The 24830-nt window shown below is 37.2% G+C and overlaps 2 protein-coding genes across 4 annotated transcripts; one reads left to right on the forward strand and one right to left on the reverse strand.

Moving 5' to 3' along the window:
• Window positions 1-215: 215 nt before the first annotated feature.
• On the forward strand, window positions 216-11519 carry LOC129881760 (psbP domain-containing protein 3, chloroplastic). Its single transcript, XM_055955870.1, has 10 exons — window positions 216-384; window positions 470-536; window positions 1525-1634; window positions 1719-1784; window positions 2480-2560; window positions 2644-2726; window positions 2824-2899; window positions 3594-3712; window positions 3837-3881; window positions 11128-11519. The coding sequence occupies exons 1-10, from the start codon at window positions 276-278 to the stop codon at window positions 11152-11154; spliced, it is 783 nt and encodes a 260-aa protein (XP_055811845.1). The 5' UTR covers window positions 216-275; the 3' UTR covers window positions 11155-11519.
• Window positions 11520-12208: 689 nt separating this feature from the next.
• Window positions 12209-24830, reverse strand: LOC129881769 (AT-rich interactive domain-containing protein 5-like). Of its 3 annotated transcripts, none has more exons than XM_055955895.1 (14): window positions 24595-24830; window positions 23167-24035; window positions 22915-23069; window positions 22787-22826; window positions 21337-21389; window positions 19633-19678; window positions 18709-18804; window positions 17155-17256; window positions 16976-17027; window positions 16661-16733; window positions 15523-15589; window positions 15395-15445; window positions 13301-13393; window positions 12209-12672 (listed from the first exon to the last, which is right to left on the reverse strand). In XM_055955895.1, the coding sequence occupies exons 2-14, from the start codon at window positions 24025-24027 to the stop codon at window positions 12577-12579; spliced, it is 1785 nt and encodes a 594-aa protein (XP_055811870.1). In that variant the 5' UTR covers window positions 24028-24035; window positions 24595-24830; the 3' UTR covers window positions 12209-12576. The 3 variants fall into 3 exon arrangements, with proteins under 3 accessions (XP_055811870.1, XP_055811863.1, XP_055811855.1); XM_055955888.1 differs by having other exon boundaries at window positions 13301-13387; window positions 17134-17256; XM_055955880.1 differs by having other exon boundaries at window positions 12210-12672; window positions 17134-17256.

Here is a 24830-nt window from a genome sequence, read left to right on the forward strand (position 1 = left end):
AAATCGTTATATACTAAAGGTGACTTCATGCCCATAACTCAAACTCAAAACCTTTTGTTAAGAAAAAATAATTACTTACCACTCCATCACAATTTTTAGTGTACCTACATATTTTCCAAGAAACTTTTTGAAAAATAAAAATCTTAATATAAAAAAAATACTAAAGAAAATTCCAGAGTGGAATTTCCAACTGTATCTATTTGAGGAAAATAGCAGAAAACTGGTTGGCTGGGAATTGGATAAAGAAAAATCTCTGCTCCTTCAAAGAAAAAAAAATGGTGACTCTTTCATGTTCATCTTCATCCCCATCAATGAATTATTACCAGTATCAAACCTTTTTGCGCTTGCCACGTGTCCCTTCAAACTCTTCTAATCTTCTTAAAGGTTCAATTTTTACTTCATTTTTCTTCTCTAAAAAGTACCTTAACATTAATTCACACTAATTTTATTTATTTATTCACTTGTTCAGGTCCCAAGAAAAATGGAAATTCAGTTATTTTTTGCTGCAATAACAGTGTACCTGATTCAAGAACAGGGTAACTTTGTATTTCATTGTTTTACTTTTTTCGGGTCATTTGAATTTTACCCACCTTAACAATAAAGTCAGCTAAATTTTACTCAATTGTGGTGTTTGGATCAGCTTGTATTCATCTGGAAGTAGACCTGCTACTACTTTAACCATTGTAATGGTAATGTCGACTCATTTTTATAACTGTGTTGGCGTTGCTCAGGCCAGTTTATGCTCACCTTGATTACTTTTTCGATGGATACTTCACTAAACTTTATCTAATATAGTATTAAGTCAATTTATTTATTTTTATAACTATAATGTCGATTAGCTTGCACGCACGTTGAGGTAGACCTGCTACTACTTTATCCATTGTAGCAATAACGTCAATCTTGTTATCTCTCGCCAACACAGGTACCGTGTGACTGTGTTCATAAAGGCTCAGACAGATGGAAAAAAATTACAGTGTTTTTGCTAGTAAAGTAAACTTGAAAACGACAATAGTTGAAAGACTATTATGTTACAAAACAAAGTTGAGTGACTTTCTGAGATAATTAGTTAATTACCATTAGTTGATTAACTTTAGTGTTATAAAACAAAATTGAGTGACTTTCTGTTTCTTAGATAAAAACTATTAGTTGAGTAATCATATGAAAAATTAACTCGATTTTGTTGATATAGCAGATGAACTTTTGCATTAATGTAACTCGATTTAGGTGTGTGAGTTTCCTACCTGAAATATTACCATCGTTCAGATAGGAAAAGGGAACAATTGATAGTTGACGGTGTGTTTTGATTAATAGTTGGTAATAGTTCAAGTAGAAAACAACTCAAAAAACTGAAATACTTTAGGTGTGTTTTTGACTCTCGCTCTTTTCTTTTTTTGTGTGTTTTATTTATTCAGTTACCATGAACTGTTGTCAAGTTTTGATCTGCTAGATCAATAATAAGAGTACATTTGTTAATCTCTTGATTTTTTTACTTTATGTGATTCTGAAATTTAAATATTTGGATAGTGTGCAATTTAAAGGAGAATGTGTAACCAAGAGAAGAGAGCTCCTACTACAGGCAGGCTCTGTTGCATTTTCTCTGTCCGCCTTTACATCGATTGCATTGGCAGAGAACGGTACACTTTGAATACTTTTATTGGTTTGACATTCCCAGTATCCTTCATAATGTCTACTAGCTAAAAAGGGTGATGTTATTTCAGATGTCGCGGAAGATTTTCGTGTTTATTCAGATGATGTCAACAAGTTTAAGATAATGATACCTAGTGGTATGATTTTACATTCTGTTTTTTCTTCTTGAATGCAAGTATTTTAGGTGCTCTTCATTGATATATCCATGTGCAGAAGAGAACGCCTATTGATAATTATGATTTACAGTAGCTTTGACTGTTAATTCTGTAAAAATATTAGAGAATTGGTATGTAAAATGTAGGAACAAGAATATGATTTTTTTTTTTTTGATAACCATAGCGTCTTGGGCAACTTGCGGGCACCTCGACTAATTTCATGGGTGCCTACTACCTTTCACCAGCACATGTACTAAGTAACTTTGTCTACCAAGACTTCAATGGAGGGGAATGCTGAACAAAACTAGGATTTTTTTTGGCTATAAAACTTTAAATTCACAGTTGGACTATTAATTCTGTAAAAATATAATTGAGAATTTGTATGTAAAATGTAGGAACAAACATAGGATCTTTTTTCTTTCTTTTTCTGTTAACAATCGTGTCCCGGGCAATGTGTGGGCAACGAATTCCATGGGTACTTGCTACCTCCACCAGCACATGTACCAAGTATCTTTGTCCACCAAGGCTTGGACAAATGAGAATGTTGATCTTTTTGGCATAGGTATCGAGATGTAAAAATTTTAAATGCACAGTTTTAGCTTGAGAATAAAGAGATTTGCTCTAATGTGAAGAGAATGGGAAGAAAATGATGGTAACAAATGAAGAATTACTTGCAGATTGGCAAATAGGTGCGGGAGAAGGTGATGGAGTGAGGTCACTCATAGCTTTCTATCCTCGAGAAGCTTCTAACTCAAATGGTATTAGTTGGACATTGTGATGGATCAGTTTATTTGAGCTTAATTAAATTGTTGTATATAAACTCGATTATCTGTTGCTTCAGTCAGCATTGTAATCACAAGCCTTGGTGCTGATTTCACCAAGTTGGAATCTTTCGGGAAAGTTGATGCTTTTGCTGAGAATCTGGTGAGGTTTAATCCATCTCTACTTTGAATAAGCTCTACGTTCCTCCTTTTTTTGCTTCAGTTGGAGTTCTTACTTCGGTTTTCAATGATTTTAACAGGTTAGTGGATTCGACAGAAGCTGGCAAAGGCCGCCAGGAGTGAAAGCAAAACTCATAGATTGCAAAGCCTCCAAAGGTATATGAATATGACACAATCTAAAACACTCATGAAAAGTTGACTGGATGCAATGGTTATTTGAGGTTTACTTATACATAAATCGAACAACGTCTGTTTATAAAGCCATGAAATGGAATGCATAATATCGTGCCTACCCAATTACAAAGTGCTTTTATGAAATGATCGATCACGACCACACACAGCTTTTTTTTTGAAGGATTTCTGAAAAGTCAATAAGATAATAGCCAATGTACTAATATACACAGCCTCTCTTTCCGTTGTGTAACTAGATTATATTGAGAGAATGGAACTTCAATAGTGATGGACTTCGAATGAACGAGAACAGAATTTCCTTCTTTTAACTGATAAGAGAGCTCTCCATCCATTCAGCACGGCCGGATATATGGTATAAGCTACGGGTTTTGCAGAACCAATAGCTTAGGTACAGAACCTATGTTTTAACAAATCCACCTAATAAATGTACAAATAATCTATCCCGTACCTTGTAAACGTTCATTCCTTGAGTTAGAACCCATCCGCCTCGCTATTTTAGAAACTAAGTGATTTTATCTTACTGAAGTAGTTGTGACTTCACATTTCCTTTGCTTCAAAGTTTAGCAGTTTATACTTGAACATTATGTGAGGATTTCGATTTTTTGAGGTAATTTCAGTTTAAGGCCGCTGATAATTGTCACTCTTATTAATTAATCAGGGTTGTATTACATCGAGTACACTCTCCAAAATCCCGGTGAAAGTCTCAGACATCTATTCTCAGTGCTTGGGATAGCTGACAATGGGGTTTACAATAGACTCTATACTCTCACTGGACAGGTCAGCTAAATGAAGCAAAAAGACATGCTTGAAACTTACTTTGACGTTTTTATTTATCCATTACGAGAGGATGATGAAGAGTGCAATAGGCAGTAAAATTGATAAGACTTAATTTATCTCACAGTTTGTAGACGAGGAGGCAGAGAAATACGGTGCCAAAGTACAGAAGGTAATTTAAGATCATTTTTTTTTTTGTATGTGCTAGTTCTTTGAGTGAAGATATGGATCACAAAAATGTCTATAGTTTCCTATAATTAGGTATTTAAATTTGTGAGTAATTTTGTTTGTAAAAGCTTAAAGATATCCAAATATGAATGGTTGATATAGATGGAAGCTTATGTTAGAAAAATAATGTGCATCTCAAAAGGAAGTGTCCCTCGTAGATTAGGAAAATCTCTCCTTTTCACTTTATTAGGAATTGTGTGTGTGCTTGTACACATGAGAAATGGGCTTGAAGGCAAAAGAGGTGGATTTGCCCTGCTCTCCCTACGCATGAGCTATACAGGGGGCTTAATCCAATTTTGATTTTGCAAAAATTAATTTGAATTTTTTGAGCTTACCTGAAAATGCATGTCTCAGTACTAGTTCTTGCCATTTGTAGTTATTGTTTCTTTCTTGTAGACTACACTGCTTTTCTTATCAACTGTTGTGCTTTCGGCATCATTTTCTTCTTCCTTTACTTGGGTTTGATGCACTTGATCCGAGTATCTTTCGGAAACAATTTCTCTACCTCCCTGAGGTAGTGAGAAGGTCTGGGTACACTCTACCCTTCCCAAACCCCAATTAGTGGAGTTTTACTGGGTATGCTGCTATTGTCGTTGTTGAGCTTACCAGAAAAAATCCATTTTCATGCTTCTTAACACCATATAATGGCCATTATTATAGAACTATTATTTTAGACTGTTTTGACTTACTATTAACGGTCCGAAGGTAGAAAATATTCTCCTTCTCTCTTTGTCAGTTGTGGTTAATTTTGAATCCCTGAGAATACACCTACACGGGGTGGAATATCCTTAAGGAGTCTCATCAACGACACACCCCAAGCTAGAAGCTTGACGGATATATTTTCACAGTTTTACCAATACTTGTCATCTATTTCTAAGCTTGTTTAGTATCTTAGATTCAGTTAGATCACCAAGTTAAGTGATGAAAGAGGGAAAAACCCTCAGTGCAGTGACCTTAACTGTAGAATGTTTTCATGGTTTCTTAAGAAAATGTTTATTGCTATAAATGATATCTTTTGTCCCTAATACCTTATCAAGATTTCTAGACCTAGTTGTCACGGACTTAGACTTCAACTAAGACTTCCGTACGGCACTTGACAACTTACTCGTGAATCTTTCACGATCTTGTAAGCTCAAGTAAGTCTTTAAGACTAGGTCGCTAAGGGAACGCTAGATTGTAAGAAAAACAAGAGAGTTTTTATGAAGAAGGCTTTTGTATTGCTTTTGGAAGAATGCTTGATTGCTTGATGATTTGCTACAAATGAATGCCCCTTATATTTATACTACTCCTTAAGGGCTTAAGTGTAAACAAAAATTACTACACAAGTCCTTCCATATTTACAAACTAATCCCTCTTCTAGATTTCTCTACACAACTAGAAGATTCTAAGGACTTTCCATGCAAATCCATGGAATTCTAAAGTCTTCCAAGGAAATTCTCCACATGTCTCTAGAACCTTCTACTATAGACTAGCATTTTTCCTATGTAAGGCTTCCACATGGGCAACTTTGTGACATGTGGCACTTACGTGGCACTTATGTGGCGTGATGATGTGGCGGGTCATCACACTCTACCCCACCTGATGTTGCGACGACCTCAGCGCACTGCTGCTATAAAAGCTCTCGGATTTTGTCTTTAAGCTGCCACAAGTCTTCATACCGTTCCTATGTGGCCTCCTTCAGAAATTGTCTCTCCCCGTGGACGAGAAACATGGCAGTGGCCTATTGTCACACCCCGGGAGGGTACCCTAGACGTGGCCGGCACTCGAAAACCATTTCTGGCCTTCAAGCGAACCACTTGGTCCAAATCACACTTTCATTCAGTTACATTCTATCAGCAGAAGACTCAAATCATAAGAATACTATTCATAATAAGGCCAAAGGCCAACCACATCTCCATTCAACAACTAGAAAAAAATAAAACTAGTCACAACGAAACAACTCAGCATCATCCACACTCTAGTCTATAAAGTCTCTATCAACAATATAAGAGGTGCCAATGACAGGTTCATGGCTACCACAAATCAAAATAAAGGAAAACTAACTCAAAGCTGAAAAGATAAATGCGGTATCCTCCAAAAATAAGGAGGACTCACCAACTAGATGGAAGTAAATAGATCTTCAACGGTGCGCCTGTTGATGATCTCTAGTACCTGTCTCTACATCATGAAACGATGCAGGCCAAATGGCGTCAGTACATGGAATGTAAGAGTATGTAAAATGCTCGAATGAAACATGCATCAAGGTGGGATCAAATCAACTCAGAATCTCAACTCAGAAGAAGGTACAACTCAATCAAGATATTCTGAGTCTAAAGAAAATATAATTTAGACATGACCAATCACATACAATCCAACCCAATCCATCTCAATCCGACTCAGAGTACTATCAAGACCTATATGAGAGTTTTTCTTATCCGACAACCATCACTTATGAGCCAGTGATAGTACAACAAGCCGACGTTGTTGCCATGTCCGTTCATACCTTGCCAGGGTAAGAACGAATCAACAAATCATGGATCCATACCCAATCAAGTCCTATTATATCAGGACAGTAATTTGGAAAACATCCGACTTTAACGGTCCAATCTCTTCCTACGTTTGGCGATGTAGTTATTGGATTCGAGTTATTACTTATTCTTACCCAATTTGGTGCTCGATACTCCTCCCAAGACTCAATGCTCATAAAACTCTATCCAATCAATTTAATCTAATCATATCGACCAGTCTCATTTGGAACTTTGTCAATTCATCAATTCTATCCCAAATCAAGCCTCTTGACCAATCATATTATCCAATCAACCCCAATCTTATATATATATATATATATATATATATATATATATATATATATATATATATATATATATATATATACTTTTAAAGGCATGTAAAATACAATGGCCTAGTCTATATCTTTTTTTATATTTTTTTATTTTTTAGGAAATCTCAAGAACATTGCTTACTTTACTTTCTGTCATCACCTTTGACTAGAAAGAATGTCTTTCCATAGTGTTCTTTTGCCAAACATTATTATTTAATAACTATCCAAGTTGTCCTAAACCAAACCAAACACTTAACATGAAATTAGGAAATAAATGATAAAGTTTAGCTTTTGTTTTCTATATTATTAGAATATATCAAAGTGGAAGTATTATATGAATATACTAATAGGAATATAACTTTTTCTTAAATATAATTTAATTTCATAATGCTAATGGAATTCCATTGAGGCATCAACTCACAGAAATTGGATTCATGTTATATAACTAAAAGGTTAATCAAATATTGTCCCCATCTTGTTTCTAGCAATTTGGATCTATGAAGGTGTTAAACTAATGAAAATATCCTAACCAACATTTCAATATTCTTTCTATGTTCCATCATTTGGTAATTGAATTAAACTGTAACGTACCAACGGATTCCAAATTACTGCAAGCTAATTATCTATTGCTAATATTTCAAAAATATGTTTAACAACTCATATCAATCAACTCTTAGACATAACAAAATATGTATAACAACTCATATCAATCAACTCTTAGACATAACAAAATATGTATAACAACTCATATCAATCAACTCATATCAAACATGAAGCATTTATCTATTTCTCAACTTATCAATATCAACATAACAAAATCAAGTTAATAGATGTATGAACTCATTAGGACATAAATTTATCAAGAAAACCCAATTCCTATGAAAATTCAATCTCAAAGAAGATGTAGGGCACATGGTGAATTTAATCCATGTTTTTAGTAGCCTTACATACCTTAGTGTAGATTTTGAAGAAACCTTGATGTTAGGTCTTCAAAGGAAAACTTGAATCCTTGAGTTTGAGAGGATTTTATTGGAGATAATTTGAGAGAGAAAGGGATGAAGATTAGGATTGTTTGGAAAGGCAAAAGACTGAAATTATGATCCAAAACGCCTCCAGTTGTGTATATAGATAGTAGGTAATTTTACCAAAATATCCCTACAAAATCTGGAAAATTGGCCAAAATTCGCTGCAGGTCCTCTCTGTTCGATCAAGCATAACTTTTGACTCCGAACTCGGAAAAATACAATCTTGGTGGATTTGGAAAGAAGACTCAAAGACCTTTAATTTGATAGGTCATGGGACACGCAATTCGTTATATTTTAGGAGATACGGTCATTTGAAGTTAACCCTTATACTAACTCATTCGGAAACTTAGCCGAAAGGAATGATTTGGACTTGGCTTGATTTTTGGGATCCCTTATGACCCTAAATCATATATAATATACTTTAAATACTTATGAATCAATCATAGATCATATATACAATTTGAAGCCTTCGAGTTCAATCTTATACGTACATGAAGAATGGTCCGAATCTTAGTGGGGAAAAAAAAGTTGGGGTGTTATACCTGTTGTCCCAATTTTTGCCCGGTTTAGTCAACACTGGCCTCCATCCTTCTTGGCACCTTAGAGGCAAGAGTCTTAACTTCTTAGGCATCACGCCCTTCTTCATGCAAGGTGGCAATGCCTCTCCAACACCATTGTCTTTGCTCAAACTCGCAATGGTGTCTATGAACGTCACTACTCCCTCCTCTAGTCCCTTCTCAAGCTGCATGGCCGAAAGTTGGGTTGGTTCTTCCGTCTTCGGCACCTTAACTAGGGCCACCATACACGATCCATCTTGCTCCATAACCACGAGTTGTTGGAGATAGGGGTCGATCACCGTATGGAATCGCTGGAAGAACTCCTGCCCAAGGATGATATCAAAGATATCTAAGGGAGCAACGGTAAAGTTAGTCTTACCTTACCACTTGCACAATGTGATTTCTACTCCTTGAGCGACTCCGCACACCGGTGTTAGGGGTGCATTAACCATCCTGAGGCGGGTGTCACTTGGACTGTAACTTAGCCCCAACTTCATAGCTGCTAACTTGGTCATTATGTTGGCCTCTGCACATGTGTTAACCATTGCACGAGCGGGTCGTCCATTGATCATGATGTCTACATATTGTGCGTCGTACTCCTTCGGCTTTCCTGATTGCTTTGCGATAGCTCTGCATAGTCCAATCAGGCCCAATTGTGTCGTGTCTGAACCTTGCTCTTATCCTTGTACATCTTTCTCCTTCCATTCCCGTAAGATAGCACCAAAGTTTTGTAGTTCAGGACACTTTGCATAGCCATGCGGCCCTCCGCATATGTAGAATCCATTCCCCTTCACAGTCTGTGCCTTTCTGTCGGCATCGCTTCGTCGTCCAGCCTTTTTACCATCAGACTTAAGGTTGTCATGGTTTTTGGGATGAGGTTGTTTCTCTTCACAACCTCCGGTCATGACTACCTATCGTCTCGTCTCCTCTTCATTGGTCATGCTTATCATGCCTGAAGTCTGTCAAAGCTTCGGCTTGTGTGATGGCTTCATCGATAGTCCTGATTTGTCGGCTTTCCAACTCCGTCTTAGCCCAATTTTATAGCCCATCCATGAAGTGGAACAACATGTTGTCATCCGTGAAGTTGGGAATCTGAAGCGTGAGAGTAGTGAACTCCTTCACATAGGCTCGTATGCTACCCGTTTGCTTCAATTCTCGAAACTTGTGTTTGTCCTTATAGATGACATTGTTGGGGAAAAGGCCTTCTTAAACTCATCCCGGAACTGCTCCCAGGTGTTGATTGTGCATAGACCCTTCCCGATCTCAGACTTCCTGCGCTTCCACCACATCATGGCCATATCCTAGAGATATAACACGGTTTTGTTGATCCTTGTCTCATCATTCTTCACTTTGTTACACTTGAAGTAATTCTCCAAGTGCCAAAGGAAGTTCTCCACCTCTTGTGCATCATGGGCACCTTTGAACATAGGTAGCTTGGGAGCCTCAATCTTGGCCTTCTTGCCCGCGCTGGGCGTCACGCATCTTCCCATTTCCACATCTCCCTTGAGTGCTGCCATTTTGGCCTTCATGTTCTCTATCGTGCTTAGCGCATCCATGAGCCGACACTCTAAGAAAGTGATCGTCTCCTTCATCTCGTACTCGGCCACCTCGCGCACCTCCAACTCCTTTCGGATGTTGTCATTATCCTCAAGGGTGAACTCCTCTAGAGACTTGAACTTGCCATCGAACTTGTTCAAGCGCTTTCCCAATATCTCTACGGCCTGCCGGGCAACATCCACCCTTGCGATCCACTCCATGCCGAGCGTGACGTCCACAAGCTCCTTGCATCGCTCATCGTCACTCACCTTAATGGCCGAGGGTGAGTAGGATGTTAGGGCCTCGCTTGGTGTAGGCTCAAGCGGCACCTCCTCATTTCTATTAGAGTTTTTCTTTCCCTTGTGGTGTTTCTTTCCAACATCTTGCTTGACGTTGGTGGCAGTAGTGGCGTTGATGTCTCCCAAACTTTCCATATCCCTTAGTAGAACCTGGCTCTAATACCACGTTGTCACGGAATTAGACTTCAACTAAGACTTTCGTGCGGCACTTGACAACTTACTCACGAATCTTTCACGATCTTGTAAGCTCAAGTAAGTCTTTAAGACTAGGTCGCTAAGGGAACGCTAGATTGTAAGAAAAACAAGAGAGTTTTTATGAAGAAGGCTTTTGTATTGCTTTTGGAAGAATGCTTGATTGCTTGATGATTTGCTACAAATGAATGCCCCCTATATTTATACTACTCCTTAAGGGCTTAAGTGTAAATAAAAATTACTACACAAGTCCTTCCATATTTACAAACTAATCCCTCTTCTAGATTTCTCTACACAACTAGAAGATTCTAAGGACTTTCCATGCAAATCCATGGAATTCTAAAGTCTTCCAAGGAAATTCTCCACATGTCTCTAGAACCTTCTACTATGGACTAGCATTTTTCCTATGTAAGGCTTCCACATGGGAAACTTTGTGACATGTGGCACTTACGTGGCGCTTATATGGCAGATCATCACATAGTACTATGATCTTACCTTTTCATAAACCACTAGGAACTTTTAAGAACAACACTTCTTACCTAGAAGAAAAGGAAGGATATCGCGCCTGTGAATCAGTTTTGTATCAATAATATTGTGTTGCAATGTCTTGTTTTGTGCATGAAATCTCCATTGCTTGTTGTTTGTTAGGTGAGGATTTTGTGCATTAATGGATAAGCAAGTCATTTAATCTAATGTTATATTGAGCTTACACTGTTCCACATGTTTGGAATCAATGTCTCAAGTTTCTTGCAATGTGCAGGCTATTTCTTCTTTCAGATTCATATGATGACATAATAGAGAGCGCGATATCACAAATTTTGGCTGGTTTTTCTAGTTGGTGAATGGCAAACATAGTCGAGAGCACGATATCACAAATTCAAGTTCTGGTTTAAGGTAAGGTATATATTATGACGACTCGGGAAAAAGTGGAGTTGTAGGCATGAACCAGCAACTTGATCAATGTTTTTTTTTTTTGATTAAGACTAACTTGGTCAATGTTAGAGTTAGTATATGCATATAGTTATACCAAAACTGTATGGATTGTTTCGATAAAAATATGTCTTTGGTGCAAATGTCATATGCCCCAAATTCTTGAACCTCAAAAGAATTTGGTGCTCAAGTTTTGATTATATATTTGTATTCTACTCAGAAGCGATAAATTTTATCGCAAAAGGACAGTTCAGAATACAAAACATTCCGCATTGAGACAGGGTCCAGGGAAGCTTATAAGTACAGTATAGACGACATAAAAAGTGCATTCCTGTTCTTACTAGTTTTTCTCTTTCCATCCTATTCGTTTTAAACCATCTACTCCCCCTTGATAGAACCAATTTTTTCTCTGACAGCTACAAAAAGTAACATTATTCCTTAAATTTCTGCGTTTTCTGCTACTAAATAAGCAATTTTCATCCTCCAAGACTTGCGATTCTTTCTTTCCATTCTCAAGGAAATCTCCTCCACGATCCTCTTACTAATGCAAACAGGTCGATCAAGGGAATCATATACACGGTATAATCAACATCGAGGTTACAGTCTCTTCAGCATTTCAAAAAGATCATGTGATTTCAATGTGTAGGGTTGTGCACAAGATCTACCTTCAGCTTCTGGTAGCTTGTGCAATAAAACTAGTTAAACTAGTATCATGTGTCTCTTCTTCCATCATCTCACAAGGTGAGCTGTTTGATCTTTGATCAAATCTTTGATCAAAGCAACAGATGAGAGTGATGAGAAGAAACAGTAGGCTCAAGTAAGAATGCATAAGATTTGGGAGGGGTGGGGGTGGGGGGGGTTGGGATGGGACCCCCGACAAATCGTGCTATCAAAACCACATGCAAGGAGCTTGTAGGGAGAAAAACTCCATGCTAGCTAGTTACCGATGCTACTTTGTTTCCTGATAAAAAGTGTTGCTGATATTTTGATAAAACAATTTTCACCACCTTCAGCTTCAGGTCTCTTATATACCAAGAGCCTGTTTGGCTGAACTTCCAAAAATAGAGATAAGTTACAGTATCAAGACAACCTAAGTTACTATTGGGGCGGCTGAAGCCAAAATGCCTCCTTTGCAGTCTGGGCCCTTCAAAGTTTTGGACCAACAGAGCGTCGTCAACAACTAATTACTTCAAAACAATGATACACAATTCCAACAACTAAGACCTAGCATTCACAATTTTGGTCAACTACCAATACTCCTGCTTTGTCAGATCAGATTTTACTGTGCAAAGGGCACACGAACAAATAAACGTCCATGCAGGCTTACAACAGCAGAAGTCTGAAGCGGATTGATCCTAGCAGGTAAGGTGACGACCTGAAAGAAAAATGGCAGGTCAACATACAAATAGAGAACCTTTTGTTTGTCGTAGACTTCTTGGAGTGCTGTGATCAACAAATAGAAACGTAACAATGACAATGTTTTCAGATCCATTGGAGAAACATCAGGTTCTATATTCTGTTTTATTTTGATGTAAAAATCTGGACTTTATCCATCCAGACATCTGTCTACCTTTGACTTGCAAAAACAGCAACTAACGTGCAGTTCAGATTAGAAAAATATCTGAAACAATTTTCACCCATGAAAATTTAAGACAGGAGGAGAAGTTAGTTTAGAATTTATGAATTGAAACTCTGGTTTGCTAATTTGAAATCCCAGAAGATAGGAATACCTCTTCTATCAGGTAAGAGCAGATGACAAACGTGAAAAACAAAACGACCACATAAACTCTCAATTTTTAGACCAAAGAAAAAGGAATGGCTAGAAGTCAAAAAAAAAAATCTCCAGCCCCAAAACGTCAGGGGAAAAGCTTCTGTGTCTTCAAAGCAATATGCATGACAGTTTCTCTTACCAGAGAAAATTATCAGTCCAGAAAGGTGCAAGTAAAGCAAGGACAATTAATTTCCTTTATCAAAGTCAAAATCAGTAAAATAGCAAGGTGTACCTTCTTGAAGGCAGTAATACCCCAAGGATTGTTAAGTTGGTCTGGCTGACCGGTAATGACCAGGCGACCAGCTGGATCAGATTGAATCTGTACCTATGTTTACCAAGAAATAAGGGCATTAAAGCTTTGTGATGATGTGAAATGGATGAACACAAAGGGCAAAAGAAAACAAGTTAAAACAATTATTCAGCCAATCTCATGAAACTGTGGGTCTTATGATGCTAAATTTTTTTAATTACCTTCGCTAAAAAATTTCTGGTAAAACTTAAATGACTCGCCAATATAGTAAAATGTACAATATACCCAGTGTAATGGAACAAATGGGGTCTAGGGAGGGTACAGTGTATGCAGATCTTACCCCTACTCGTGGAAGTAGAGAGGTTGTTTCTAAAAGACCCTCGAATCAAGAGCAGCAAATCAAAGTATTTACGAAAAAGGGAATACGATAGTGAAGAAAACATGTCAATTATTAAGGAAAGCAGCACAGAGCATTCAGAGAAAAGAAACAGTAATAACAGCAAAATAATGCAGTGCTCCCAGCTCCCACCAAGCCTCAACCCGCTGAAAAGAAAATACATGGTTACGGCTAATACTACGATAGACACAGTACTCCCAGGTCCCACCAAGCCTCAACCTGCCGAAAAGCAAGTCAAAGCTCAATTACCTACTAACGTTCTACCCTAATCGGCGACCTCCATATCCTCCTAACTGAGGTCATGTCCAATAGTAAAATATAAGTTTGTAAAAACTAGCAGATTATTTAAGTTGCCATTAGAAGTTAGAACAGTGCAAAAAATAAATATCAGATTCTTTGGAGACACATATCTAAGAAGTTGATCCTTAACCTTTAGTCAAGAAATTTAAAAGAAAACTTTTTATGGTAATTTTACTTTTAGTTGGAGTAACAATTATTTGTCTGAACACTTCTTCTATATAAAGATTGCATAATGAACTTATATGTAGCAAATGAGCTTGAATAAAGAAATTCAAATCAACACGTTTTCTCTATGCAAAGTGGGGCTGGAACTTTGGGTTAGCTTCCATGCACATTATTCCCAGACAGAGAAGAGGAACAGTTCAGTTTGTCAGCAGATAAACCTAGCTTGGGAGAAAGATGGTAAAAGACGTATCTGTCAGGTGTGTGGGTGTGGGTGGGGGTGGGGGGGAGCACTTTTCTTTACATATTTTATACCATCGTTCCCACCTGGCCAGTATCATGGGCATATTAGAAATGCCCCTAAGGAATTATTATGAGATACAGCAAAAGGTGCTGGGAAGTGTCACTTAGTCAGCTGGGAGGACGTTACATCACCAAAAAGATGGGGTAATCTTGTGGTAAATGATCTTCGAGTTTTTTCAACAAGGCCCTATAAGGGGAATGGTTATGGAGATTCGGGATTGAGGTTTATAAAGGGAGGTGATAATGGAAAAGCACTTAGTTATTGAAGGATCATGGAGGACTAAAAATATCAAACTCCCTTTTGGGTAAAGGCTTTGGAGGAATAATATAAAAGGATGGGAAGACTATTGACAACATAGCCTTCAAAGTGAGGGATGGAAGTAGAATTAGCTTTTGGAATCACATATGGAATGGAATGAGATTTGAGATTCACATTCACGAACAATTTTAGTATATCAAACCAAAAGGAGATGACAATACAACAAATCTGAAGGTCGTAAGAAGGCGAAACAATCAGGAGAATCTTCAAGACTAGGAAGTTGTTGAATTCCAAGGTCGGGTTAATGTGTTGGTGCTTAATGTGTAAATATTTTTAGTGCAGTCACTTGAAGGCCAAAGGAAACCATCTTGTTTAGACTGTCTACTAGAAGGTTGTTTGTCTTTTCAACGAGGTGAAGCTAACACTGAGAACTTAACCCACACATCAATTGCACAAAAAGGAAAAGAAAAAGAACGGAAATTCCATCCACTCAATGATTCCAAGCGATAAGGCATACAAATCAACTAGTCCATGTCCATTGTACTTTTGAAAACTACCATGCAGAGTGCCCTTACATACAATAAATCATGAGATAACACAAACAAAAAAAAACTAAATGCAGTTGATGGAAACAAGTGGCACGATTGGTGTATACCTCCTCTCGTAAAAGCCCAGGCACCAGTGCATAGACCTCAAAGCAATCTTTCTGTTTGCATAAAATCATTACAAATCACAAAATGGAATGCATAATCTAGAGGTTCTTTTATTCTGACAGGAACTTACTGTTTCACGAACATTGATTTTCACCCACTCAGCAGGGGGTCCAACATCGACAACCGGGGCAACCACCCTGGCAGATGGAAAGCGATTTAGTTTACATCAGAAACAGAGGAACCAAAAACAGAGAGGGGAGAACAATACCACTGAAGTTCCTAGTATTCTTCTTTTGGGGTGATAAAAACTGCTGGTGTACAAGATATCTATTCAAATTTCTAACAATAGTAAATTTTTTCCATCCTGTAGCAAGCCTATCCACTATGGAGTTGGTCTTGAGAAGAATAATAAGCTAGAGAGATCAAAAGTTAGAGAATTCATGTGAGTGATGTCCTCAGCCCTACGATTCCTAATCCCAATGATTGTCGGATTCCATTTTAAGGAAGTTGACTTTCATTGCCTGTGGCATGCAACCCAAAAAGATAGAAACTCCCAGCATACTTTCTCGGTTGTATTGTATACAATAGTGGATAACCACACAATAATATGATTCTCTTCAACACCCACAATGGTGGCCGAGTTGGTTGAGTAGGGGATCTCCCAGATGGGATTATCAGGTTCGAAACTCCCAGCACACTTTCTCGGTTGGGCTCGTCAGGAGGCTTGCTAGTGCAGGTTACCTCTCCTGAGTGATTTGAGGGCTATTACACTGGAGCGAGGATTACCCTGGCCCTTTGCAACCATTTAAGCCCCTTCCAGTCCAGAATCCAATATTATAAAGATTTTAGTTTCTCTAGCACTAGAAATTCTCTACATTTTCTATTAATATATATGTCTAACAAGACTAACAGACTATTAGAGAGCATCATAGCTAAAGTAAACATACTAACATGAGTAAAACTTAATCCCAACTAATTAGTATCACCTTCCATTGTGCCCTATGGTGAATTGAAATTGCATGCAATTTAAAGACCTACCCGACAGAAGAACTTATTAAGATTAAACAAAAAAATGTCATTTCAAATGATGGAGTGCATATAATATAAGAAGTACCACTAGCATTTGTAATGAATCATATTAGATTTCATCAAGAAAACTTAAAGAGAAGTACCACTAATATTTGTAATGAATCATATTAGATTTCATCAAGAAAACTTAAAGAGATAAAAACATTAGAAGAAAAGACCAAGATAAAGTACGACTTAACTGCTTAGATGTTTCAGTTCGTGCCGCTTTCATGGGGTGCTCCACTTCATTTTGTCTCTTGTGTTTAAGAGAACCTGAATGCAACAAGAAGTTCTGCTGCGTTCACCATTCCTTACTAATAGAGTATTAGTTAAAGCAAAAAACTAAAGTTTTCGGATGATGATCTTCATACAGTTACAGTGTAACTAACAGCCACTAAAGGCCAAAGTTTTGGAGAGTGCCAGACTTCATATTGGGAAATGGTGAGGAGAAAAGAGCTCAATGATAGAGATACAAGAATAAACTAAGTTGGCAAAGAATTTACGAACAATCTTACCAATGTTTTTGAGGTTCTTCTCACGCTTTGGCATATTGTTGGCACCCCTGTCCTATAAAAGATGGAAAAACACCAAAATTACTTATACATGAGAAGAGACAGGATCAAACTTGAGAAAACCAATGCCCAAAGACCTCTGCAAAGCTTCAGCAGCAGACCTTTACAATTGGCTCACCAACCTCACCATAACCAAGAAGGCGTTGTTCATGCCATCCTTGCATAGCACGAGCAGCAGAAACTCTTCGTGCCCTTCCTGATGCAGGAGCTTGGTAACCACTTCCCTGCAGAATTACTTTAATAGGTAAGTTTTTGTATATATATACATACTAAAAGGCTACAGTAGTTGATTAGATATTCAGATGAAGTAAAGACCAGATATTTAGATGAAGTAAAGACCATCTCCATAATCTAATTTTTATCAAAACAAAATGCCCAACTTGAGTAAATAATCAAATCACAACAGTAAAGTTCATCAAAAGCTTCTTCTAGATAAAAATTGAGTTTTTTGTTTTATTCAAAATTTTATTGTATATTTAAATATGATGGTCTAATCTGACAACCCTTCAGACACTTCATTAGGAGCTCAGACTGGGGGACTGAGGTCTTTGACAGCAACAGTTTGTTGCCACCAGCAGGAGCACTGCACAGCGAAGACAGCCATGAGGTGTGCTACAGCACCGACCAACTCCCTCTACAAGTAATCTCCTTTAGGAGGGACATACCAGTATTATACTGATACAGCATACCAGTATCATTTCTGGTCCAATCCCACTTCCGTTAAGGACTTAATATAGGAGTGTCCCATCACCATATCGCAAGATGGTGCTACCAAGCTTGGATGGGTTTTTTCATTCATGTAGTAGATAATGTTTTGCATAGATAGGTGGACTATCTTGATGGATGACTCTGGCAGGGGGGATTTAGTCCTTGAGATATGAATTCATGGGACCCCGTGTTTTTGTTCATAGCCCGTATTTGTGTTAAGAAATGCACAAAATATTTAGAGAAAAGTAGATTGTGAACCCGGTATTATTTTATGTTAACTTGATCATTGTAGGAACCCATAAATTTCAAAACCTGGATTTGTCTCTGGATGCTGGTTGAACCATGAATTCACTTTTTGTTATTAGCTAACGTCCTTTTTAGAGAAAGGTAATTGTCTTACAAGGCTAGCACTAAGTGTTGTAGTAATTACAAGTGAGAAAAAAATCCCTATCCAATCTTACAGGTATTCTAAGAGACTATTAGATTTACAAATTCCTCTTTACAGTATACACCAAAAGAAAGCAAAAGTATGCAATCTGAATTGAGTTAACTATGTCTTCAAAACATCTGTTGTTCCTTTCCTTCAAAATAGTCGACCATATGCATGTTGGATTTAGTTTTTTCCAAAAAAGAAATTAGTTATACATTGTGTACAATAACAAATAGAAACTAAAGCTACATATGGTCACAACCATTTATGCCCAATATTAAATCTTAAGAGTTACTCCTTACTAAAAAAAAGTGTTTTCCTAGTTTCCCTTATCCAAAGTAAGGCCATACTGACTTCCCTTTAAATCAACTAAAGAAGGATCTCCATGATCAACTTTGAGAACTTGAGCGAAGTCAAAATACGTCGACGATTCTAACTACCTAGGGTAATAGGCTTCCCCGTATATCAATTAGAAGGTGTACGACACGCAGCAGATGTGGAGATACACCACATACCAACAATGTAAACACAAGTTTACCTCATTGTCAACAACCGAAGAATCGGGAGGAGGAGGAGCAATAAGAAGTTGAAGCTCTCTGTTTTGTGTGTTATGCCTTTCATATTCTAAGAGTGCCTGACATGCCGAGAAATCATGAGATAATAGAATGTATAGAAACAAAAATTAAGAGATAAAGTTTTTCGCACAAATTCTATTCAAAAACACCATATAATAATAGATGGATGGAGATGCTGTTCTTTATTCAACTTAAGCATCAAATTTTGGCACTTCTAAATGTGGCAAACTAAGGAGAAGTGGAGAACAGATCTGTATATTCTCTCCAATAAGATAAAATGAGACAGAATGTCCAGCTGCCATCTCACAGTGATATCACCAATTGCCAAATCAAAGTTCTAATGAAACCTAATTTAGAGAAGAAAAAACACAAAACAAAACCACAAAAATGAAAAGAAGCAAACAAAAACTATGCAAGTGACTTTATAGGCCTCAGAAGTAAAGAAGGGCTGCTAGTAAAAGTTTGTAAATTGATACTTCACAAACCACCCACCAATTTTTTTGATAAGGTTAAATAATTTGTTAATGATTGAGGAAAATCCCGCATACAAGCTGTATACCAAAAAGTATAGAACCTATACAAAAATATGGTCCTCTATAAAAGACATTCAATCATCTATCAAGCAGGGACCTCATAGGTGCACCAAAAAGAAACTAGAGATAGCTAATCCTTGCAGTTACAAAATCAATTTCTATCCCTTCAAACACTCTCTCCCTCTCCTTCCATACAACCCACATGAGAGATAACATTGCAAACCACCTACCCATTAACGAGGCGACATAATTCAGGTCCCAGAAACTCACCTTATACCAAATATTAGTAGCATGGTGAACAATAGTTGCAAAAATGCTAATAGCTATCAAGGGAAGAGAACTTCAGGTTATTACCTTTTCATAGAAAATGCGGAATGTCCAAGACACAGTAGTGCAAGTCCTGAGAAAGAAGATTATCAGAGCCCCCCAAAAAAACAGTTAGAGAGAGTCGTACAATAGTAGATAGAAGCTTAGGCATTGGTATTGTCTTGTTCAGTTCATTATCATTCTAGTAACTTCTTATCCTATTTAATCATCAAAAGATATCCAGCTCATCACAACCCCATTCTTTATTCTTAGTTACTCATCTAATTGGAGACATCAGACATCCACACTCATTTCACATTGATAGAGAAAATCTAACTTAAGGAAGCATCCGGTCAATATCTCATAAAGCTTAGACTCCCTGTTCAGAAGTATCTGTAAATATTTAAGGCTTCAAGTCCCTGCGAGTTTAACACCAGAACCACTTGTCCACCACTCAGATACGCATATAGGATCCCTGGTCCTCTATATTTGACCAAGACCTAACAGAAAGAAAGATGAAACATTCCCTGGGTATGTTGTTGTTGTTTGTTGTTGATGCGGTGTATGTTTCTTAGCACTTATAGCCTGATGTTGGAATCTATGTTGTTGTTGATTTTGCAAAAGTACTTCATGTTTTCTTCGTATTTAGATCTTAGTAGTTTAATACTCTCTCCATAGTTAAAAGAATGCCTCTTTCCTTTTTTGGCATCTCTTAATTTCAACTTTTCACATTACATGTTTAAGACCACATGATTAAAGGGCATTTTGATATATTCTATGCATCTCTGGTTTAAGGTCACAAGATTCAAAAATCTTATTTAATTTCTTAAACTTCGTGTCAAATCAAAATCCGACAAACAAATTGAAACAGCAGGAGTAGTTATTAAGGTTATATACAGCTCATGAACAATTGCTCTTCTACCACCTTCTAATATACTTAGGGGCAGACCCACATAGAGCCTTCCGGGTGCTCGAGCACCCATTAACCTTGTATAGAACTATATATAATTATATAGATATTAACAAGAATGTTATAAAATTAAAGAGCGAGCACCCAGAAAATAAATAGTTTGGTTGGCGCAGTGGTTGTATGCGGGTGCTTAAGGTCATTTGATTGTTTCCGTTTTGTGCCAGAGTTCAAATCCTTCTTAGCACATTGTTTTTTATTGTAAAACCAACTCTTTTTATTATTCACTTACACTTTGTTTTCTCCCTATGCTGATTGTTCATTTTTCTCTTTCACTCGCTGCCCTTTTGCTAACTTTTCCTAAAAAAGAACAGCTTTTTTTCCATTTAGATAATATTTATTATAGCTTTTTTTTTCTCTATCACATTTAAAATGATTATCTTTTTTTTATGACAAGTGTTAAATTTGTGCATTTATATTTTAGGATCGGTAGCTAAGGGAGCACCCACGACCTTACAATCCTGGATCCGCCACTGGATATACTGTTCTAGAAACTAAGCAGCTTATTCCTCTCACATGTACCCAAAATATATTGTTACATTTCACATTCACAAAATTTATGCTTTCAACAAAAGAAATAAAGTATTCACACATCATCAGTAAAACAATGACAGACAACATCTCCCTTATAAATAGTTTTCAAAAAAAAACATCTCCCTCATAAATAGTTATATACGAAGGAACTTGATGCTTGACGAGAAAGAGTTACATTTTCAATGTAAAGGAGAAATATTCATATCAAGTTGCCAAAACACAGAAATAAACAGGCCCAATTAAATGCTCACTTGGGGGGATTAAAGGACTCTCCCACTTGCCGCCACAACTTGGATCCAGTTACCTACAGATATAAAGTAGCTTAATAGTACACCATCAAAAGCACGTAAGAATAACACAAAATTCATCTCACACACAGCATAACCGCTTGGACTTTTTTAACCATATTATGGAGTACGAAGCTACACTGCTTATTCCTTAAAATCTTAATCATGTGAAGTGTATACAACCTACGCAGCAGATCTCCTTTTCCTGTATTACAGGTCTAAAATAAATAAATTAATACAACGCTTATTGCCCTGATAGCTTAAACTTTCAGATGAGTTGGTTGACACGGTTCACCAAAGAGAAGTCCTCAGTTCCAGACTTCGATTCTCTTTCCACTTAGCACGGAAATATTTCCATCTTTTGACCCACGAAAAAGAATCAGACCCGTAGATTAGCAATGTGATGTGACCTATAAAAAAAATCAACAAATAAATTAAGAACACCCTCTCTAACAACTCGAGGTTCACACTGTGATATTTGGAAAGAGAAACATAGCCCTCCAGGATGCTGTGCACACGGCTGTGTGAACAAGCAGCAAAAAGCCTTTAACAAAAATGACCACATAAAATCATGACTAATCCAGTTATAGTTCCTTCACTTGGTGCACTTGATTGTTGACCCACTGCTCCTGATTAGCTGAGGACAATTTGGAGAAATGGCTAATATCCTCTGCAGTTCTTTATTCAATTAATAAAGTAAAATATCTTCTGCAATTAGTTTTAGAAGGATTCCTTCAACCTCTAATTGTAATTGGATTAAATTAACTCAATCGAAAATCAGGCCTTTCCACCATACGCCAATCAGATTATACTTTAAGCTAAATTAAATAAATTATATGGTATATTCAACTGGACCAAAGCGACTCGATTAATTGAACAAAATGCCTGAGAAAGCTATTAAGAGACCAGGAACATGAGCGCATAAAAACAGGAAGGGAAGACAGAATAGAGAATAGAAGAAAAAGATTACACACCATGAACCAACATTAAGCAAAAAAGTCCTCAGGAAAAATTAAAAAGTAAATTCAGTTTCAGTTAAAAAACAAAAGTAAATGGGCAAAGCAGAAGTGAAAAGGAAAACATAATTAACAAGAGATGACTGGGAATACTAAGGAACATGAAAAAGAATATGATAAGGTGCTTTTTGAGCTCTTATTTCACAAGGATGTCTTTGTCAGTTTCTAACATAGGAGGAAAGTATTTCTAAAAGCAATTAGACACATCCGTGTCTTTCAATGACATGGAAAGGAGGCATTTTGGGGTTCAACTATATCAGAGTCCAATAATATAAGATCTTACCTTAGAGTATAATCAAGTCTCAGTCACATCGACTGTACAACATCCTGGTAAAATATATAACTGTTGCAGTATAAATGAGAACTGATCAAATACAAGTGCAGAATAAAAGGCCTACCCGGTCATAGCCACCCAGTCTGATCACAGATTTCCATAACCTAGCAGGAAGAACATGAAAAGATCTAATCTGTACCTGGAACAAGATGAAAATAAAAAGGCTCAATGATGAAACCATGATACACTTACTTTAGGCAATTAAGCGGATGACCATAAAACTTAGGTGGTTTAAATTCCATCGCCCTCTCCCGATAAAAGCTTTCAAGTTTTCTTATAAATGCAGCTTGATCCTCAGAGGAACCTTCATCATCCTCGTCCTCATATTCAACCTCATCATCAGCCATCTAAAATTTGAAAAGAAATGATCACTTTGAAAAAGCGCAGTCATTTTCACCACATTTGTAGATCAATCAGCCTCCAAGGGTATATCAGAGTAGGTACCTTTGCTTCTTTAGAAATATTCTTGGATGCTTCCCCACTATGTTGTCCAGATTTTGCAGTTGAAGGTTTCCTCAGAAACTTTGAAGTAGCTGGTTCTGGTGTTTTTCCAATAGAAGAATCACTAACTTCGATTTTCACTTTTGGAAACTCATATGACCTAGCATCACCATCAGTGGTAACAGTTGTAGGATTTGTTTTCATTTGAGAGTCCTTTCGTCTATCAACCATCATATCATCCCCATTCTGATTGACCTCGTCGATCATTTTCTCACTCTGATGAACTTCCTGCATTTCCCCTTTATCAATGCCATGTACTTCATCATCAGTCATCTGTACATTACCACTTCTCATGTCATCCTTTCCAGCATCAATAGTAGGTTTTTTGTTCTGCAGCACCACATTTTGTTCAAGTTCCCCTTCTCCATTTTCATTCTTGTTCTGATTTTGTGCTTCTTCTCTGCCTGTAATATTTTCATCTGCATCACCGTTAGCATTGTTTGGGCCTCTTGAACTGTCTTTGTCATCACCGACTACATTGCCATGTGCCTCTAGCTGACTCTTAGAGTTGAGCTGGTGCTCTGTCTCAATTCTAGCATTCTTCAGGTCCTCTCCCTTTGAATCACTCTGATCCTCTGTCTTGTCCTCAGCGTTCCCTTGATTGTCCACTATACTAGAATTCTTTTGCCCTTTATCGCCATTTTCGCCATCTATAGGGCTCTTAACCCCACTCTCACTTTTGTTATTCAGGCCTTCTGTCGTAACACCGTTTTCGTACTTGACCGGTGACTCATTGATCACTCGGCCATCACTAGCAGGGACCTTCTTTTCAGCATCCTCCATCACGACATCACCCTTATCCATTCTGAAAACTAGTCACAGACAACATATCATATGTATCAGATTTCGGCATTCTAATATTCAACTCCTCAATAGGGAAGAGAAGAAAACACTCTCTCTGTCCAAAGGAGCACAAATAACTTCCCAAAAAAAAAAATGGCATGCATCATTCCACTAGTTATATCATATATGATTCTATACAAATTCCACAACTTGATTTCAAATCAAATTTTTCAATCAGAAAAAAAACTTTATATCTAATTCATTATATCACTTTATTTCAAATTCATGAATAACATAAAATCAACTAGCGCGAGCATGCATTCCTCCACACAAACACACAAGAAAAAAGCCCTAGTTTCATCAAAAGAGATTTAGGGATACAAAAAGAAAGAGAAAAAAATTCTTTTTCAATCCCGTATATTAACTAAAAGCAGAATAACAACGATAAAGGTCACCAATGCATGGGGAAAAGCCGAAAAGATCAAAACTTTATTCATATCTCGAAGTTGTTTAGCTTTTTTTCATTTTCTTCATAAAAAGAGCAATGTTCAACAGATATACAAGTAATGCCGGTGGAAGAAAACTTGCCTGAGCTTCAAAAAAATTCAGCAAATGATAGGAATCTGCGATCACAACCGGAGATTGATGAAGCAGAGTAGTTTAACAAAGAAAGAAAAGATTGTGAAGCTTAGCGCCGGGAAGCGACTGACTGAAGACCCATAAGAAACAGGAACTCTCCAATGGCAGCTTTTGCTTCTGCCGTTTCTTACTTCAAATTTGGCAGTTTGCTAGTCTATTCAGCTACTCCATAGTGGTTTTGAAAT

This window comes from Solanum dulcamara, chromosome 1 (genome assembly GCF_947179165.1).
Source record: "Solanum dulcamara chromosome 1, daSolDulc1.2, whole genome shotgun sequence".
Classification (NCBI taxonomy): Eukaryota; Viridiplantae; Streptophyta; class Magnoliopsida; order Solanales; family Solanaceae; genus Solanum; species Solanum dulcamara.

Excerpts from the sequence above, each read along its gene's own strand:
- LOC129881760 (XM_055955870.1), top strand. The coding sequence starts at position 276 with ATGGTGACTCTTTCATGTTCATCTTCATCCCCATCAATGAATTATTAC. Across the intron at positions 537-1,524 it reads GTACCTGATTCAAGAACAGG|TGTGCAATTTAAAGGAGAAT; the intron begins GTAACTTTGTAT and ends ATATTTGGATAG. Across the intron at positions 2,561-2,643 it reads AGAAGCTTCTAACTCAAATG|TCAGCATTGTAATCACAAGC; the intron begins GTATTAGTTGGA and ends CTGTTGCTTCAG.
- LOC129881769 (XM_055955880.1), bottom strand. The coding sequence starts at position 24,027 with ATGGATAAGGGTGATGTCGTGATGGAGGATGCTGAAAAGAAGGTCCCT. Across the intron at positions 21,390-22,786 it reads GACTGGGTGGCTATGACCGG|GTAACTGGATCCAAGTTGTG; the intron begins GTAGGCCTTTTA and ends TTATATCTGTAG. Across the intron at positions 15,590-16,660 it reads CGAACTGAAACATCTAAGCA|GGTGGTTGCCCCGGTTGTCG; the intron begins GTTAAGTCGTAC and ends TCCATCTGCCAG.